General features: G+C 60.1%; 1 protein-coding gene across 1 annotated transcript in view; it reads right to left on the minus strand.

The window, feature by feature from the left end:
* Nucleotides 1–19,381, minus strand: part of RASGRF1 (Ras protein specific guanine nucleotide releasing factor 1) — a 59,314-nt gene that overhangs the window by 27,249 nt on the left and 12,684 nt on the right. Inside the window, exons 4-10 of the mRNA XM_016125509.2 lie at nucleotides 13,741–13,833; nucleotides 11,349–11,602; nucleotides 7,299–7,378; nucleotides 5,881–6,074; nucleotides 5,682–5,791; nucleotides 2,092–2,210; nucleotides 243–403 (exon numbers count right to left, since the gene is read on the minus strand). Coding sequence (XP_015980995.2) covers nucleotides 243–403; nucleotides 2,092–2,210; nucleotides 5,682–5,791; nucleotides 5,881–6,074; nucleotides 7,299–7,378; nucleotides 11,349–11,602; nucleotides 13,741–13,833 — 1,011 coding nt within the window. The remainder of the gene's footprint in view (nucleotides 1–242; nucleotides 404–2,091; nucleotides 2,211–5,681; nucleotides 5,792–5,880; nucleotides 6,075–7,298; nucleotides 7,379–11,348; nucleotides 11,603–13,740; nucleotides 13,834–19,381) is intronic.

Raw genomic sequence — 19,381 nt, forward strand, 5'->3', positions numbered from 1 at the left:
CACAGCGCGCGCGCGCACGCGCACAGCTCTCAGGCGCCCGGCTCCCCGGCCCAGCCCGGCACCCAGCGGTGGGCACCCTGCGGATTTTGACAGTCGCCCTCCCACCGCCCGTCACCCTCCCGCAGAACACCGCCATCCCGGCCACAGGTTGGGCGCGCGCGCGTGCGTTCCCAACACCCCACCCACCCCGCGGCCGGGGCGGGGCCTGCTGTGAGCCCCGTCCCGGCCCCGCCCCCGCCTACCTTGGTCAGGTGCAGCTTCCCGCCGGAGCCCCGGGTGCAAATGATGAGGTGCTTGGAGAACAGGAAGCACTGCCGCTCGCCCTCTTTCTTCAGGGACAGCGACCCCAGCCGCCCCCGGGTGATCTTGCCCTTCTCGGACATGGGCACCTGGATGAGGGAGCCTGTGGGCGGACAGGGAGAGACCCCGAGTGGCCCGTCTCCAGGGCGAACCTCCACCTCTGACGTTGGCTGTGGGGTTGATGTAGGGACAAGGCGATCCTAGTTCCCGGTGGCAAATGCGCACTGGGACGTGTACCCCCAGTCCCTCCTCAGGGTGTGGGGGTGACCAGAGGGGCTCCATGCAGGACCCTCGGGCAAGCGGGGAGCCCCAAGCACATGGCTGCGTGGTGAGAATGCAGGCTGCAATGTCTGCGGTGTCAGGAGGCTGGACAGCGGGGGAGGGGGGGGGCTGGCCGAAATACGAGGTACAAGGGCACCTGTGCCCGTGGCGCAGCCACAGGTCAGTCAGGCACATTTTCCCGCAGAACCTCCATCCTCAACTCTTCCCTAAGAAGTCACCGCCCACAGAGCAGGTGCCTGTGAGGGACCCACTTGCCCGTGTGAAGGGGGACATGTCCTCACCCTTTGCACGTGTGCCTGTGGACTGCTCACCCTTCCAGACCCGCGCTAGCACCGCCTCCTCGGCAAGCCCTCCGGCCCTCCCTGGTCCCACCCTGGCCACCACTGTGCCTCCTGTCTTTGCTGCCTGGAGCCCTTTCCTTCCTTTGTCTCCTCGTGACTCTCCCTGAAGAGTCCGCTCCTGGGGCAGGGGTCTGTCTTCCGGGTGTCCCTGGAGCCCCTCGTCGGCCCGGCCCAGATGGGGCAGGCGTCGGCACTGGCTGCGTGACTGGACACTGCCAGGCCCCGGTGTGACCTCCAGGTCCAGCCTCGCTCCTCAGCAGGGGACGAACAGTTTTGGCCTGGGGCCACGGAGCTGATTCCTGTCACTGCCCGCCCCAGGACAGCTCATTCCTCCAGCCGCTTCCAGCAGGGGCCCGGTGCAGCTCAGGGGAGGTGGGGGACAGGTGAGGCTGGCTCTGGGAGCAGGTCACAGGGTGGGCCTGTGGTCACAGGGCCACCCAAAGGGCTTCTCCCTTGCTATGGGTGGCAGAGGCTGCAGGCAGCTGCAGGGCCAGCAGGAGGGTTCCTCTAGTCACAGGGTCCCAGGGCCAGACAGAAGGTACCCAGGGTCCACTCTGAAGTGGGGTCACCTCTGGGGCATGCATGCAGAAGCTGAGAATGTGGGGTGTGAACAAGGTGACCTTCAAACATATTGCAGCTATCATGTCCCCGAGTTGGTAGTTTGCCCCTCAGCCACAGAGATACTCTGGCTACCCCTGTCCATACTGCTTCCTAGAGACCAGAACCCGAGGGCAGTGGAAAACTTCCTCCCAGAAGAAACTCTGTGGTCACACCTCCCAAGGGGCCGATGGTGATGCACAAAGGATAAGGGATGGACCCACGCTGACTTCCTCTCGGACTCCGGAAACGCTCGTAATTGCCAAGGCCGTCAGTACATGTTCTCACCTTCTGCCCCATGCTCTCCCAAAAAGGACGTGTCCCTGTTCACCGGGACATACAGTAGACAACAAAGGACATCTGGAAGGAACCCATTTGCAAGTGGAGGGAAGGGGAATGAATATCTGCATCTATACACATAGCCGTTGACATCTGGTCGTAGCCATCACGGTCCCCAGCAGACCCTGGTCCTCCAGCATCACACTGGTAGGTGTGGCAGCCAAATCAAGTGGTGATGCCCCAGGTGACCCCTGCCCCCAGTGCTGGGGCCCGCCGAGCGCAGAGGCCATACCTTGCCTGACGAAGGTCTGACTCGTGTCCAGCAGGATCTCACAGCCCTCGATGATCATGCGCTCGATGGCCAGGTTTTTCCGGATGTTCTCTGTCTCACTCACCTCATCGTGCATGATCCTGTGGGGACCAGAAACAACATTGTCAGGCCACCATGCCCAGCGAGGAGGGAATGCGTGGGCCCGGCTGGAGCCTGGTGCCAAGGGCACTCTGTGGGGCCCGTGACAAATGTGTCGAGAGCAGGCATGTGCTGATTGCTGGCCGTATGCACTGCAGGGCATGACCTCATCTCGCCGACAGCCCAAGTGGGCAGGTGATTTTTTTTTCAGAGGGAAAAATGATGGGGATTGACAGCTAGGAAGCAGGGCTCTAGGATTTAAAAGTCTGAACCACATTGAGCAGATAGCAAAGGGAGGAAGACATAATGCAGGAAACATCCTTCGTTCATTGCTGTGCCTCTCCGCTGGCCAGGGGCTGTATCCCATCCATGGAAAATACCAAGTTCATTCCAGCCTCAGGCCTTGGCTGTTTCCTCACCCTGAAAAGCATTATACAGCTATTTTTAAATGCCGGCTGTGGAATGGCTTATGGTTGGTGGACGGGGCCCTGCATGAGAGAAAGGAAACATAGCCCCAAATACAAAATGTAGACACTATCGTTGTCCATCAGCCGCCTGCAACACCATGCATGTCCACCAGATGGCACCATTTACCTACGTTTTTTGTTTCGACATGGCTGGGCATCTGGACATGTGCATTATCGACTTTGCTGAGATTTAATGGGCTCCAGGAGTGTTAGGAAAGAAGTGGGTCGTTTTGGGGTGAGGAAGCTAAAAGGATATTCTGCCTAATTCTGCTCAGGGTCTATGTACTTGCTGTTTCCTCTCCCTGAACGGCATTATACAGCTGTTTTCTTTCTTTCTTTTTTTCATATGAGGCAACCCTTGATTGACCTCACAGATTGCAAGGACCTTGTCAGTTTAAAATGCCTTATTTTATTTTTTTTACTTTTTCATTTTTTACGCCTGCAGCACCTGGTCTTCTTAGGTGTTCTCCATCCAAGTACTAACCAGGCCTGACCCTGCTTAGTTTCTGAGATCAGACAAGATTGGACTTGTACAGCTATTAATACTGGCTGAGCAATGGCTTATTGGTGGAGGACGAGGCCATGCAGCTGGCTCAAGGAGACTGACTTCGAAACCTTGATAGGTTCTGACACGTCCAGGAGAGAAACAAGAAACATAGCTAGCCCTAAACTAAAATACACACTGTCGTCTTGTCTGCAATCGGCTGCCTGCAACACCACACATGTCCACGAGATGGCACCATTTACCTACGTTTTTTGATTTGACTTGGGTGGGCCACTGGACCTGTGCGTTATCAACTTTGCTGAGAGATTTAACAGGCTCCAGGAGTGCTGGGAAAGAAGTGGGTCGTTTTGGGGTGGGGAAGCTAGAAGAATATTCCACCTAATTCTGCTCATTGGTTTCCTTCTGCGATGTTTTCTACAATGAGGCCACCGGGACAGCTGGCTTATGTGACTGGTTTGCAAAGGTCTCTTACAGACACGCTCCATATAGCCCACTGCAGCTTTAGTTGGCACTGGTGCTGCTGCTTTTGTGACTGACGTAGCCAGCCTGATGCCGAGCAAATCAATCGACCCCTTTTGTCATCAGTTTCCCTCTCTGGATTGTTGGTCCGCGGATTACAAATGTGTCTGTGGTCTGCCTGCCTGCGCCTCACGCATGAAGCTGCTTGCAGAAACTGCTGCTGCTGCTGTGAAGGTGCCGAGCGATGCTGCAGTCTCTTTGTGTCAGTCATGGTTTTCGGTCATCGGGCTGGGGCCACGGATGTGGTCTCGTCCTCAGCAGCCCCGATTTCCCCTCCCCCTTGCAATGCTCTTGGAGAAGCCCAGGCCTTGGCCCTCTCCTGGGAAGATGTCGGGGTGTATTTGAGTTCCCTGGGTGGGGTTCTCCATCTCCGGTAGTGGCCCAAGGCATCTCTGCACTCACTTGGATCGGGAGGGGCCTGGGTGAGTGGAGCTGCAGGGCAGCCTGAGGTTTGCTGTTGGACGTGTGTCACTGGGGCTGTGGGAGGCAGCACGGTGGCCAGGGCCTGAGCCTCCTGGGGACATGGCTCAGTTACCAGTGAGCCCGGGAGATGGAGGTCAGGAGAGGTGGGGGGCAAAGGGCAAGGTGGAGGCGGGAGAGGCCAAGCATGGGGCCTTGTTACTGAGGCTTCCTGTGGGCACCGAGAGGAAGGTAAAAGGGCGTTATCATGGAGACAGGTACCCCTCCTTTGATGGGCACGGGGCTGGGGCAGGTGATGGGGTGGGGAACAGCAGAAGAGTCGGCTGTACACAGGACCCCGGGCGGAAGGCGGTCAGGGACTTTGGCTAAACAGCTTGGCATCCATGCGCCACCTGCAGCTGGCACTGATGAGGAGCCTGGCTGCCTCCCAGTCCCAAGTCTCCTTTGGGAAGAGTGTGTAGGATTTGGCTCCCTGGGTCCTGTGAGGCCTGGGGTCCTCACCCTGCAGCGTTTCGTCCGTGTGTGATTGTGGTCTGACTATGGCCTCGGCCTGAGTGGACCCCCCTCCCAGTCCAGCTGGGAGCCGGGGCCTCACTGGCTGCCCTCGCCAGACTGAGCCGTTTAGGGCCCCGGCTGGTGGGCAGGGCTGGGCTGGGCTGACCCTGTCTGTGGCTGGTGGCGGTCCCGTTCTGAGCAGCACACCCAGCTCCTCCCGTGGTGACCCCACACACGAAGCTCCAGGGCTCAGCCGTGGCTTCCCATCTGGTTTCTGCCTGAAGTCACTCCCTTGGTGACCTCAGCATTCTGGGTCTTCAGATACCGTCTGAGCCGACGACCCCGGAAGTCTCCTCCCCTGAACCGCAGATGCAGACGCCCCATCCCTGGCCTCACGCCTCTGCTTCGCTGTTGTCCATCTCGAGGCCAACAGCCCCCTCCTTTCCCACACACAGCCCCTCGGGCTGGGTTCATCTCCCCACCTTTTAACGTGCTCTGCTAAAAGCTCGGGGCTCACCCCTGACTCCCCACAGACGACCAGTCAGAAACACCACCTTAACGACACATCTGGAATCCGAGCCGCCCCTCACCCCACCGCCACCACCCGGAGCAGGCCGCATCGCTGCTACCCGGGGGGCCCCTTGGTCCCCACTTCTGCCTGTGCAAAGGAAGGGCCCCTGGGCTTCGAGGACGCAGAGAGACGGGCGAGGGGCCTGGAGTGGGGGCTCCTCCCTCCACCGACACAGCCTGCATGGCGGCCCGTCCACCAGGACCCCTCGGAGTTCCTGAGTTCCTGTGGCCACAGGCTCCGACGCGGACCCTGGAACTGTCCCCTGCGCCAGGAGGGTGGCCGCGCATCCCTGGGCCCTTCTCCGACCCATCTGCCCAGGGTGGCGCGCCACCCCGTCGTCGCGCGGGGGCCCGGTGGGCTAGAGTGGTAACTCGGGGGTTCCTGGCACCCCCGCCCCCCACAATGCTCTCCTACCCACAGGCTCGGCGGTCCCGGGCTCCGCATGCACGGTGGCGCGTCCCCGCCCAGCCCGACGCTGGCGGCGCCCGCGGCTCACCTGGACAGCTCCTCCAGCTTGGACTTGGCGTAGTCCAGGCTGTTGCGCTCCACGTGCTCGTGAGGGGTGTGTGCCAGGAGCTCGTGCAGCGTCAGGATGTACCTGGGGATCTGCAGGGCACAGAACGACAGAGCCACGCTGGGGGACGGTCCCCCTGGCCCGAGGCGCCCGGCGGGAGGCGCGGCCGGGCGGGCCTCACCTGGAACATGGGGTAGGTGAGGAAGGTCTCCAGCGTGCGCTCCTCACAGTCGGGCTTGGCCTCGTAGTGCTTGAGCAGCTTGTCGAAGTCGCGGTTCTGCTTGCAGTGCGCCAGGATCTGCAGGCTGTACTGGTGGTTGCGCACGAACTCCTGGTAGATGTTGAGCATGGGCAGCAGGATGTCGAACAGGTCGGCTGCAAGGCGGGCGGGCTCAGTGGCGGCCGGGCCCCCGCCCCGGCCCTGGACCCGGCGGCAGCGCAGGGCGCCCGGACCACGGCGGAACCTCGCACGGGGAGGGGGCCCTGCAAGGCGTGACGCGGGCATCGGGGGCCAGGAGAGGGTGACAGGGTGCTGTGCCATGCCTCCACCCTTTGGGTCCCAGCCACACATTCCCCAGCTGCTGGGGGCTCTCAGCTGCGCCCGCCCCCCTCACCAGGATCTGCTCTCAGGAGGACCCTGCCTTCTACAAGTTGCACCCAGGCAATGGCAGGTCCAGGTGGAGGTGGAAAGGCCAGCCCCTGTCCCACTCAGGGGCATCCCCGAAGGGCCACCCCGGCTCCCCAGCTTCCCTGGGGTCAGCTGACGCCCTGGATGTAACTGCATCACCGCTGCCCCACCCCCTCTGCCCAGGCCCCCTTCGGCATAGTGCTGAGGGCTCCCCACGAGACCCCCTTCCAGGGTCCCACCTGTGACAGCCCACGTGAGGTCACAGATCAGTCGGCAGGGCGAGGAGCCGGGTCTCCTGACACTCCCATCCCAGATCTCCCCACCCTGCAACACCCCCTCCTGGGTCTGTGCCCTCCCCCCCACTCCCCAGCCCTGCACCCCCAGTTTGGTGGGCTGGGTCCCCGCTGCCAGCTCCATCCTCCCAGCCCTGGATGCTCACACCTGCTTCCTGGACCCCCCCACTCTAGGCAGTGTGGGACGACCCCCAACCTCCGCCGACAAGCCCACGCTTGTGGGCCCTGGAGCACTACACGGCTGTCGCAAGCACGCCTCCAGTGTGACAAACACACACTAGAATGTGAGGTGAAAAAAGCCCACAGCGAGATTCAGATTCTATATTCAGTTACATAAGATCGGAGGAAAACACCCGGGTGTTTACAGTGGTGTCTTGGGAGGCAGAACAACCGTTGATATTTTTAAACGTTTTCTACTTTTCTGGGTTCTTAAACTTTCTCAAATGGGTACATATGCATTATTTTTAAAAGGGAAAAGCAGATAAGGAACTAAAAGTATATCGCTTCCTCCTAGAAACAGCTTCTGCCAACTTGTCTTCCGTCTCCGACTCCCTCCGAGGGATCCTGTGGGCTTTGAAGGGGCCACCCTGTGCCACTCTGGGAGGACAGAAGGGCCTCTGGGTTGGAGGGTGGCCCAAAAGAGAGGCTTGGAGGGCGGGGGCGGGGAGGGGGACTCACCCAGGACCAGCGTGGGCCAGCTGGAGATGCGGGCCTTCAGACCTTGGTAGAAAATCTGGTGCAGAAACATGATGGTCTCACTGGAAAAGAGAGCAGGGAGGCTCGGGGGTGCTGAGGCCCAGAGGAGGGAGAGACCGCCCCGTGGGACCCCAGCAGCAAGCCCCGGGCTGTCCGCCACTGAGACCCTGCACGAGAGCTCCGTCCGGCGGAGGGGCCCTAGCAGCTGGAACGGTGTGGGGGAAACAGCGTAAGCTGCAACTGGCAAACGTGGAGCTGAGGAAGCTTCCGTTTTTAGGCTGAAGCCGTGAGGGTCTCACCTGTCACCCCACCGCTCAGAAAGCAACCACGTAGTGAGCCATCTACCAAGACCAAAAATGATCTTGTCTCGATGGGATTTGCTTGGAGAACAAATCCTTGTGGGTGAGTCGGGTGAACCTTTCCCCTGTGTGTCGGCCGTTTGAATTTCACGTCTGTTTGCTGTTTTGTTCTCTTCCTACTTGTATATCAGCTCTCTGTATCAGGCGCGTGATCCAGCATGCACACGGTTGCAGACATTCTCACCCCGCGGCTTGCCCACCGACTGTGCGTTTGGTGGTTTCGGACATCGTTCCGAGCGACTGTTTTCTTTCGGCTTCGAGCAGCACACCCGTCCCCACCCCCGGATTGCATGTACACACCTGTGTTTTACTGTTTCGACTTTACGTGGAAATACTTAACTAGGGTTCTCTTTGGAGCAAGATGTGAGTGAGGGGTGGAAACGCGATCCTTCCTTGGTTCAGTGGGCCGACTTCCCCATTCGGAGCTGCTGCTCTGCTAGGTGGCCATGTTGCAGTTACTGAATTCTCATATCCTTCAGTCTGTTTCCGGGCTATTTTTGGTGACCTGTTGATCTGTTTCAATATATTCATAAACCTTTCCACTTTAATTACAGGTAGGGAGCGTTTCATTGTTCTTTTCAGAATATTATTATCTACTTTTATGTATTAATTCCTTCAGTCGAATGTTAGAATCATTGTGTGAGGTTTGCACTTTGCTTGAAATCATACTAAATATGTAGCATATTTTGGATGAGAATGACATCTTTATGACATAGAATCTTCCCATAGGGATGCTGACCTACTCCCTGTTTTCGTATAGCCTGCGAGCTTAGAAGGATTGTTACATTTTTAAATGGTTGAAAGAAAATCAAAGGATTATTTCGCGATGTGTGAGAATCACGTGACGTTCGCATTTTGGTGTCTGTAAGCAGAGCTGTATTGGAACACAGCCAACCCATTCGTTTATGCGTTGTCCGGCTGCTCGGTCTTGACATGACTTGTTCGGCCTGCAGGGTCCAAACTATTTACCACCTGGCCTTTTGCAGTTTGTCGACCCCCTTGGCTGTGTGAATGGGGGGCAGGGGGTGCAGGGGGTGCAGCCATGCCCTACAGCCCCGTGCCGTCCTCAGCACGCTGTAGTCCAGCAGGGGACAAGGACGCTCACGATCGTCATTTTAGCGGGATGAGTGCTACAAAAATGTAACCACCAGGGGACGTAGGCCAACGGCGGCAGGTGACATGGGAAGTAGTCAGGGACATGACATCCAAGGGAAGATGTGGACAGCGAGTAGATGGATGTCACAATGAGAGCAAGGCGGGCCAGTGTCACGGGAGAGGCAGTGCCCTCTGCAGGGCCCATGGGAAGTGCTCGTCCTCCCAGTCCCCTGCTTGAGCCCAGGAGGAGGCCTGACCTGCCCAGGGCCAGTCCCAGGTGTTCCGGGTGGAGACAGGTGTGCACGGCCCTGCCCACCCTCCGCTACCTGTCTCCTGTCAGCAGTTTCACCTCATGGGTTCGAGTCCCTGACTGCCGGTCCTTAGTTCCAGCCCATGCAGACAGGATGAGTTGATGGCGGTGGCATCACCTCCCTCACTGAGCCCGTCCTTCCAGACTCAGGGCTCCTGGTAGCCACTGCCAGTCAGTAAGAGTGGGCATCAAGATACAATCCATCTGTCACCCAGGAGGGACCCCTGGGGCGCCTGTGGTTCCCAGCATGCATTGCTGGGCCTGGCTTCTCTGAGGGAGATGGTCCACGTGTGCAAGCTCATGGTCGCAGCTGCCGCCTTGCTCCGGAAGTGCATGGTTACCCTGCCCCGTACGAGACAGCCTGGAACCGGGGGCGGGCGGGGGAGGCCTCTCTTTCCAAGCACCCCTATTAATGAGCTACAGCAAAGGAATCACCAAAGTAGCACCAGGTTAGGGGCAAGCTGAGCGCAGAAACGCCTTTAATCCCTTGGGCCCTTGGCTCGTGGTCCATGGCTATGCGGCGGCCTCATTTCTCTCCCTGGGTCCTGCCTCCGCGGAACTTCCGTGCTCAGCAGGAGGAGCCACAGCTGCTGGGGGCAGGGGAGGAGGGACATCCTGGGCAGTGCGGGGTTTAACCGGCCCTCAATGCAGCCCACCCACTGTGTGGCCTCCAGCACACCTGGTACCTCTCTGAGCCCTCACACCGGCCTTGGGATGCGTTCCCGAGGGTCGGAAACCACGTGGGCGGCGCGCCCACAGAGCCTGGCACAAGGCAGGGGCCACCGAGCGGCGCCTAAACGAGAGTGTCGCCCCAGCTTTCAGTCCTGCCCAGTGCTGGGGGTGGGGTCGTTACCAGGTTAACGAAAAAATAGTTCCAGCTGCTCCTTATGCTCCTAAAGAGCCTCGAGGGTAAGATAGTGACGCATACGCCTTCCCCTGGGACCACAGCGCGGCTGGGCGTGACCCCCAGGCAGGCACCCTGTCTTCCCTCCCCACCCCCACCCCAGTCCGGAGCAGAGAAGCGGGAGCCTCTGCTTTGCATCCACTGAGCCTTTTCTTACTCGATACAGTAAGAAAATACAGAAAACACATGGACTGGCTTTTAATGCTGAAGCAGCACCTTGGATTCCTGGGGCCACCCTGCCTGGCCGTGACGTCTTAACATTTTTACGTTTATGGGCTCGGTTTGACGATGTTTTGCATCTATGATCACGAGCCATCTTGGTCTGTTGTTTTCTCGCAGTGTCTTGTCTGGTTTTGGTGACAGGGTGATGCCGGCCACAGGGTGAGCTGGGGAGTTCCCCCTCCATGCTAGATATGAAGCCCCGTCCTTGGAGTCAGTCCTGTCCTGTCCCATGACTGTCAGCGCTGAGCTCCGTCTCTCCATCAGACCCATGTCTGATCCACGTCCCTCCTGGGTGTTCCACAGGCCCCTCAAACTTGCCACCACACTGGCAGAGAAGGGGGGGCATGGGGAAGGGGACCCTGGCCCCCGGACAGCCCTGCTCACAGGCTCCATGAGGGCCGGTTGGAATGCGTGAAGTGACTGAATGGTGACCGTTTCAAAAGAAAAGCAGTTGAATGAACATGTAGGGGACAAGGATCGCCCTTCCTTGCTAGGTGAGACTCAGAGGCAAATAGCACCCGGGTTACAGGCTTTCGTGGCTGTTTGCCCTGATCTAGCTCGGCCAGCTTTATCGCCCAGCAGAGAGGGACTCTTCAAAAGAGGTTGGAGCAGGAGGGCGGCCCGCGTCCGCTCCGCCTACCCAGGTATCGCCAGCCCCGCAGTGATGCCTGTGTCACTCGCTGGGCGAAGCCGCCGCCTATATGAGGTGTGTGGCTCCAGCGGCCAGGCGGGACCAGAGTGGCCTAAGAATCTAAAAGTGAACTTGGCTTTCTGGTCAGCATGAGGTGTCAGGGTGGAGGAATGGGACGTATTTAGCCTTTTGTCTCTTGGTTTATAACTCAGCCACTGACGTTTTGGGTGGAATACTTCTCTGTGCTGGGGGTGCTGTCCTAGGTGCTGAGCCGCGTCCTGGGCCTCCGCCCAACGGCACTGTCTCCCCACCCCCACCCCAGTCACCTTTTCACCATCAGGAATGCCCCCAAACTTTGCCAGCTGTCCCCTGGTCGGCAAAACTGCCCCGTCGAGAACCAGCACTTGGATCAACGCCATGCGGCGGGGGTCTCGGCTTCCAGCCACCGACCTTGGGCACCTCCCTCCACCCGGCCTCGCGTCAGCGTCCAGACCCGCACCGTGCGCCTCACCTGTTGAGGAAGATGCTGCTGACGTCGTCGTGCGTGATGGGAGGCTTCTTGGAGCTGGCAGCCATGCGCAGCGGGCGCAGGAAGTTGTTGACCAGGATGTGCAGCTGCTGCACGTACTCGGCCTCGGCCTCCAGCATGCTGAACACCACCTGGTTGCGCTTGCGCATGCTGTCGGCGTGCGGCGAGCGAATGTAGTCCTGGATGATGGTCTTCCACTTGCGCCGGCACAGCCAGCCGCGCAGGAAGCTCTGCACCTGGGTGCGTGGCAGGGACAGGCGGGGACGCGGTCAGTCCTGGCTTCTCGCGCCCCTGGGGCGGAGGCGCCGCGTTGTCATGTCTGTGCTGGGTGCAAGGATGAGAGCGCACACGAGGACCAGGCCCAGTCCCTCGGGGTCCAGCCTCCCACCTGCATAGTGGGGCTGAGATGATGCTGGACCATGGTGTGGTCCATGGGCCCAAGGCGCCATCTGGTGGGACGTGCAACCCCGGAGCCCCGGGGAGCCCCGAGTGCTAACGAGGACCCCGCCCTCAGCCTGCTCTGTAGGAGAAGAGTGGGCTGCAGCCTCGTGCTGGGAGGCGGGCGAAGAAAGAGGGTGCTGGGCTGTGCCGGGCACGGGTCACGCCTTTTCTTGTCCCCTCACTGGCCTGAGAGCCCAGGAGTCTCTTTTACAGCTCGTCCAGGGAGAGAGCGATTATCACACTGAACAGAGGATGGCCAGGCAGTTCCTCCAGGCCCAGGCCTTGGCGTTGGCTCTGAGAACCTTGCTCACCTTCCTGCCTGGGGCAGGGTGTGCAGGGGTGGGGTGTGACACTGAGGCTCCACTGGCTTTTCTGGGAGTCGTGTGCCTGGTCCCGCCTCCTTTCAGCAGGAACTTGGGAGGGAAGAATTGACCCAAGAGGCACATGCTCCCATCCCAGGCACCGCCCTGGTCCCTGCCATCCCTGCGCTGAGCCCGCCTGAACTCAGGTCTGCATGGGGTGGGGGTGGGGTACCCAGAGCAAGGGTGCTGCTGGAGCCCGGACGTGAGCCTGGGGGCTGGGTCACATGTGCGGGTGGGACTTGTTGGCTGGGGGTGTTCGCGGGAGAGGAGAGGCCAGACCTGAGCTCCTCAGGACAGCGCCTTGTTCTGAGGCCGCAGTGGGGTGACTAGAGGGGAGGAGGGGGGTTTCGGCTGGTACGTCATGGGTTCCCACCAGGATGGCTTCTCAAAATGGGGCCCAGTGGGGCCACAGCGAAGAAGGATGGCCAGGGCGTCCATGCCTGGCGGGGCTTGTCTCAGGCCTGGGGGAAACCCAGACGCTCGCAGGTGCCAGGGCGCCAGGCGGTGCGGTAGGAGCCTAGGAGCGTGCAGCCCGAGGGGCGGGGCCCCCTGAGCCATGCCTCCTGCCGGCCCCCCCCCCCCGCCCCCCGCCCGTGCGGGCGGAGCCTGGAGCTGCGGGACCTTCTGCTCTTCCGGGTACTGGGGACTGAGGACTTGGGCTCTGGAGCCTGGTATCCAAAGTTTGCCTGTCACTCTGCAAACACTTAGCTGTGTGGCCAGGGCAAGTCACTTTGCCTGTCTGTGCGCTTAACGAGCGCCAGCTAATCCTGTGCTTGAGACACCAGAAGTCCAGATTTTTACATGAAATGTTTGACTGTCAAAGCACTGGCAACCAACGAGAAACGACGCGTGGGCTCTGAACCCCAAACACGCTGGGAGGCTGTGCTTGGCCTGTGTCTGGTCTGGGTGGCATTCGGGGTCCCTTTGCCTCTCGGCAGGGGGTTGTCTGGTTTCACTTGTTTCCTTCGGGTGAGTCAGGCTCCCCTGCTTCATGCCTGGCGAGCGGCAGACACCCAGCATATGCGTCCCCCGGCACCCTCCACCCCCCGGGTCCGTGCCCTGCACTGGGTGGACCCGGCACCGTCTGAGATGGCCAACCTTGGACTCTAACAGGGCAAAACCAGTGTGAGCTACTGTGAGGTCCTCTGCTGAGGTCCGCTAGTGGCCAGTGGTGGTGGTGGGGGGCAGTTGCAAGGAAGTGTTTGTGTGACAGGGAGGGGACGTGCAAGGGAGTGACCACGAGGACGCGGCCTGGGGGTCTGGTGAAGGCCGCCTGGTGTCCTGAGGGATGCTCTGGGCTGAGTCCCATGCCTGACTTCCTACCTTCCTCTCTGGGAGCCTCAGCTTTCTTACCTAGAACCCGGGCTCTGTGCCACCCCCCCGCCCAGGGACAACTGGAAGTGGCGGCTTGACGGCACTGCTCAGCGGTCGGGGCCGCCGGCTCTGTCCAGGGCTGAGTGAGGGTGACCCAGAGTCAGCGGGAGAGGGGTGGACGCTGCCGTGCCGGGGCTGGGTCAGGAGGCTATGAGCAGGGCTGGGGCCATCGTGCAGCCTGGAGGGACTATACAGACCTTCTTAATTTTCTTGATGTCGCTGTCCTCGTCGTTGGGGGCGGTGGTCTGGGTGGACTGGACGCGCTCGTGGTCCTTGAGCAGGGATGCGATCTGCAGCAGAAACACAGGTCAGCTGTCCTGCACAGCCGCGGCAGCAGGCACCGCATGGTGGCAGGGACCTGCCACTCCTCCCAGGGCCGGTAGCACCGCGGCACAGGTGGCCCCCACCATGGGAGCTCGCCCAGCCGGACGTCTGTGAGGGACCGTGGGCCAGGCCCTCCCTGTGTCTGGCCTGGGAGCTCGACCTGGATCTGGGATCCTCCCCTCTGTTCCCCAAACATCGCCACCTTTAGTTTCCCGTTTTTACTGTGGTAAAGTATGCGTAGCATGAAGTTGGCCATTCGAAGCTGGTTTCACCTGCATGGTTTGTGGCAGCCATTGCCAGCATCCATCTCCAGAGGTTTCTCATCGTCCCACGTGAAACTGTTCTGGGCAAACCCTAACTGTCCCTGCCCCCGGCTCCCACTGCCCGCCGTCTGTCTCTGTGAACCAGACTCCTCCAGGGACCGCATCTAAGGGGATCCTACAGTACGTGTCTTTTTCTGACTGGCTCGTCTCACTGAGCACAGTGTCCTCCAGGTCCAGCCACGTTGCAGCCAGGGTCAGGATGCCCTCCCTCTTCAAGGCTGAGTGGGACACCACTGTCGGGATAGATCGTGTTTTGCTCTCTGTTCACCTCTGGATGGGCACTTGGGAGGCCCTTCGTTTTCCTAACCAGCCACCGTAGAAGCCCACCCAGTCTGCTGTGGGAGGGCGCAGGCATCTGGGGCGCGGTCCCGCCAGCCACAGCCGTGAGTGTCCCCCGACCTGGAGCCCTCTTTGGGGCGCAAAGTAGAAACCGCTGGCCTAGAAAATGGGATGGCCCTAGGGACGAACATTTGAGCTGCCCTAAAAATCTCCGTCTGCTTGATCTGGGGCTCAGGAGAGGTCGGCATGGGATGGGGGAGAGCCTGGGACTCCTCAGGGGGACAGGCCAGGGCCACGTCCTCTGGGCGAGGCCCCTCCCCGCCAGCATGGGTCTGCCAGTCTTTGCCGTCACCTTCACTGGTGCCGCGGACTCTGCCCTTCAATGTTTGGAGGCCGCATCGCCTGTTCACTCTCCATCTTTGCCGAGAGCTCTGTGGGGGGTGGGGACCGGGCCCATCCTGTTCGTTAACCTGCTCCCGGCCTGGCATGCAGCTCATACGTGTGGCCACGTGAATACGTGAATTAAAAAAAATAATAACCAGAGCAACAAAACCGTCAACCACAGGAAGACACCGCCGTCACTTAGCCCCACACATCTAAAGATAGCAGCGCGGGGTACCCACAGACACTGCCGCGGAGCCGCCGCTCCCTCTCCAGAGCACGTGGCTCTGTCCCCTCAAGGCCACTCGCTGCACCGCAGGATGAATGGGCTCTCACATTTGAGCGAAAACAGCACTTTGAAAGCGAAATGGAACAGTTACCCGCTCTCTACTTCCAGTTGCTAAAATTACCCAGTGAGGCTTGAAGAGCAGCTGAAAATATCTAATCGAGAAATTCTGGGTGTGGCTGGGGCGCTCCCTCCATCCGCCGCCCCCCCCCCCCCCGGCCCGATTCTCTGAGAACCTTTGCACAGCGATGTAAGGGCTGGCTGTTTGGTCTGACCCCAGAAGGGCTGGGGCACACATGCACCACACACTGCTGGAGCCTCAGTGGCCCGCATACCCAGTCCACCCCCCTACGCCGGCTGGAGAGCACTGCCTCCCTGTGGCCTGCTTTCTCTGCCAGCTTCAGAATCTGCACAGGGCGCCCTTTGCCCCCAGATGGGTGGGCTTGTGTGTAAGTCGTCCGTCCGTATTTAAATCCGCTGCCGCTCTTCTGGAGGAGGCATTCCAGGACTCCTGGCTCAGCAGGGACCGGGGTGAAAAATAGATGTGAAGAGGCCAGACGCCCTGCTGTGCGCACAGGCAGCCTCGGGGCATTGGTCTAAGGAGCAGGCCAGGTGGGCGCAGCTCTGCAGAGTCGGGGGGACCTGCGGGGCTCGGGCCACAGGCCACCACGCGAGGACCCATCTGTGGATGGCGGTGGGAGCCCGGACAGCTCACGGAGGCGGGGCCTTGCGGGTGGATTTGCTCTGGCCCCTGGTTTCCTGGGTTGACGCCCAGCACCGGCTCAATTGGCCCTTGTCAATGGTGGCTGTGGGGACGTGGACTCACAGGCCCCGGTCGCTGGGTCTGTGTCGGCGCTGGCCCACCTGCTACCCGCAGCCCCTCGGACCCTGTGCAAGGGCTCCTGGCCCAGCCTGTCGCCCTCCCCGCAGAGGCCCCTCAGCCAGTGCAGCAGCCGATGGGGGAACTAAGCCTCGTTTTCTTTCTGTCAGCATCCGAAGTTTTGCCAAAGGTCTCTGCACATCTTGCCGTGTAACTGCGTAACTTGGTCCTCTCTTCTTCCTCTCGGTTCCTTGCAGCCTCCTCCAGGCCTGGCAGGTGCCCATCTTGGCCTCCCTTTGCGCCAGCCCTGGCATCGTGTCCTGGCATGCTGGGCGCTGTCCTCAGCGCTGGTCACCCAGAGCTGTAGCGGAGGAGTCAGTTCCCTCCCGTGGGGGAGCCTCCAGCCTACGAAGGGGGCCGGACACCCACGGAGGCGGTGGCTCAGGGACGGGCCATTTGCGCCGGGTCATGGGGCCCCATAGGGTGCTGTGTGTGGGGGTGGCAGCAGGGATAGGGAGTGGCAGACAAGGTGGGAAGTGGTCCTCAGCCTGGTGAGGGCTGCTGGGGACGCTCTGCCCGGGGAAGGGTCCCAGCGCCTTGTTCCGTGTCCCCAAGATCAGACCTCTCAGCGACCTGGGATCTGCCCTGGGGTCCATGTCGAAGTCTGTGTGCAAAACCATGACCGGAGTTGGACCCCGATAGTAAACATGTCCTGCAGGGTCAGCCTTGGGGATTCTGAGTGGGTCCCGGGCAGTGACATGCGACGGCCCCTTTCGTCTCCCTCCTCCTGGGGCCTGCCTGCCACTCTCCAGGTTGACCCTCGCTGGGGCCTTCTCCTCGGTTTCCACTTTGTTAACTTATTGATTTGTTGCTTCAGCCATTAATTGGTTAATTGATGAATTGCCTACTTGATTAGTTCGGTCATTGGTTAACTTATTCGTTAACTGATTGGTTCATTGTTAGACAGTCCTTGGAGTTTTTCGTTAGGGAAGGCGAGGCCTGTGGGATCCGTCAGAGGTGGGAGAAGAGAATAGAGTTTCGAGTGGGCTTTTGTTTGGCTCGACCTACTCCCTCTAGGGCGAGGGGGTCGGGGCAGGGGCCCCAGGGCGGGCAGAGCCCAGGTGTAGGGGGGCCCGGCCCGGCGCTTGTCGACATCCTGCCGTCGCTGCCTCGACTTTCTCGGGGCCCCGCGTTTTCATCCCGCACCAGGCCCTGCCAGGTGTCCGGCCTGAGGTCAATGCTGAAATGGAGTGAGTGGCTCCTGCCAGCCGGTCTGGGCGGTGCCTGCAATGTCACTGGGGGTGGGACGAGGGGCTTGTAGTGACATCACAACTGCCACTGCCGACCTCGTGGCACGGGGAGCCTGGCAGCAGAGGCCGGGGTCTTCCCATCGCCTGTAAGCTGGTTTCTGTCTCTGTGGTGGGAGCCTGTCCTCTGTTCTGTCCACACCATTGAGGAAGGCTGTTACACATGGTGGTCTGTGTCAGGGGCTCGGGGATAGGAGGAGAAGCCACAGCGGGAAGTCACTGGGCCTTCTCAGACACTCTGGGGGCAGGACTGCATTCCATAGGGCCCAGAGCTGGGGCGTGGTCATAGGACTTGCTTGTTTCATGGGAAGTGAGCAGAGATGTCACATGTCAGCAGCCATGTTCCTCTCCCCTGATGTGACTGGCGAGTTTCTTCCTGGTGGACGCCAGCAGCCCATTTCCCCAACGCTGAGTGAGAACTCCGTGGGGCAGAATCCACTGTGGACGCACTGTGAGGCTGGCTGAGGGAGCAGCCATTGCTGTTCGAAGCCGCTAGGATGTCAGGCTTGTTTGTCACGGCTGCATGCTGTAGCTCTTCCTGACGCGTGCATGTGGTGACTGCCCAGGGGTAAAGGGCAGTGAGGACGGAGTGGACACAGCTGCGCTGGGTAGTGGTGCGACCAGTCGGGGGAGCAGCATCTGAGATCCAGAGGTACCAGGAGAAGGGAACCCTGGGGTATCCTCAGGAGTAAGGGGGTGGGGCCTGAGCTGTGCTGCGTGGCTCTCAGACGACTGTCAGCGGGGGTACAGGCCACAGTCCGAGCCCAGACTCCAGCGCTGGAGGTGACCTTGGATAAGTCCGTCCCTCTGGGGACCTCAGCATCTTCGGATCCCTCCCAGTTCTGACTTCTAAGACCTCTGTGTTTGTCACGGGGCCACTCATCCCTTCCTGGGCCTCTTGGTGCCTCCTGCCTGCTTCCTGGGAAATGGGGTCTGTCCCCACATTTTTGGAGCCGTCACAGCAAATGGGCACCCTGCGCCCTGCAGAATGGGAGAGCCTATAACCTGGAAGTGCAAGGCATTTGCCCCACATTCCCATGGACGGGCTCCTGCTGCTGCTCTGATGCACATGTGTGTGTGCGCACACACACATACGCGCGCACACATGCTCACACACACAACACACACAAGCACACAGTGCACACGCAACACAGACACGCACACACACCACACACACACACAACATACATAAGCACACACAATACACACGATCACATACTTGTGCACACATACTCACACACACTTGCACATGTACATACAACACACCCACACACATGCACATACACGCACAACACACACACACACCCGCAGTACATACACACAATGCACACACAACACACAACACATACATGCACACATAATACATGCACAATCACACACTTGTGTGCACATACAACACATGCACACATGCACATGCACACACAACACACACAATCACGCACACTTGCACACACGCACATTCACACACACACACGCTCTCATCACCCACTCTCACTACCCCTTTCTACTCCACAAACCCCTGAAACCTTTTAAGGTCATGTGCAACACAAACCCGCACTGGCTTTGACCATGAAGTGGCCGACCCAGTTCCTGGCCTGGGTTCGGTCCAGGGCCTATCACAGTGCTCACTCAGGCCTCACACCACGAGCAGACCTTAAGGGTCAAGGTGTCCATTCATTCATTCCCTAAGCCCTGACTGAGCACCTACTATGTGATGGGCATTAGAGAGAGAGCGGTGAGGCCAGCCCTGCCCTGGGGGAGTTCCTGCCAGGCCAGTTGGGCTGCGCTGATGTGGCCGCTGAGTGGGGGGCAACGGGGAGGGAGAGAGTCCCTGGGAGTCCCCAGGAGGAGACTGTTGAGCCCAGGAAGGTCGCCCCAGGCAGGGACATGTGGGGGTGACGAGGGCATTCTAAACAGGAGTGCCGGCACGTCCAAAGGCCAGAGGTGCCTGCTCACAGCCCTGGGGCGCTGGCAGGGGCCCGGCTGGTGGGACAGGAGCCTGGGCATGAATGCGAGGCAGCGCTAGGGAGCAGCAAAGTCTTGAAGGCTTGGCCCGGTGACCTCTGCCTGGTGAGGCCCTAGGGAGCTCCCGTCCTGCCTGGTGGAGGGAAGGGACTG

The sequence above is a fragment of the Rousettus aegyptiacus genome, unplaced genomic scaffold (genome assembly GCF_014176215.1).
Source record: "Rousettus aegyptiacus isolate mRouAeg1 unplaced genomic scaffold, mRouAeg1.p scaffold_m13_p_14, whole genome shotgun sequence".
In the NCBI taxonomy this organism is placed as follows: Eukaryota; Metazoa; Chordata; class Mammalia; order Chiroptera; family Pteropodidae; genus Rousettus; species Rousettus aegyptiacus.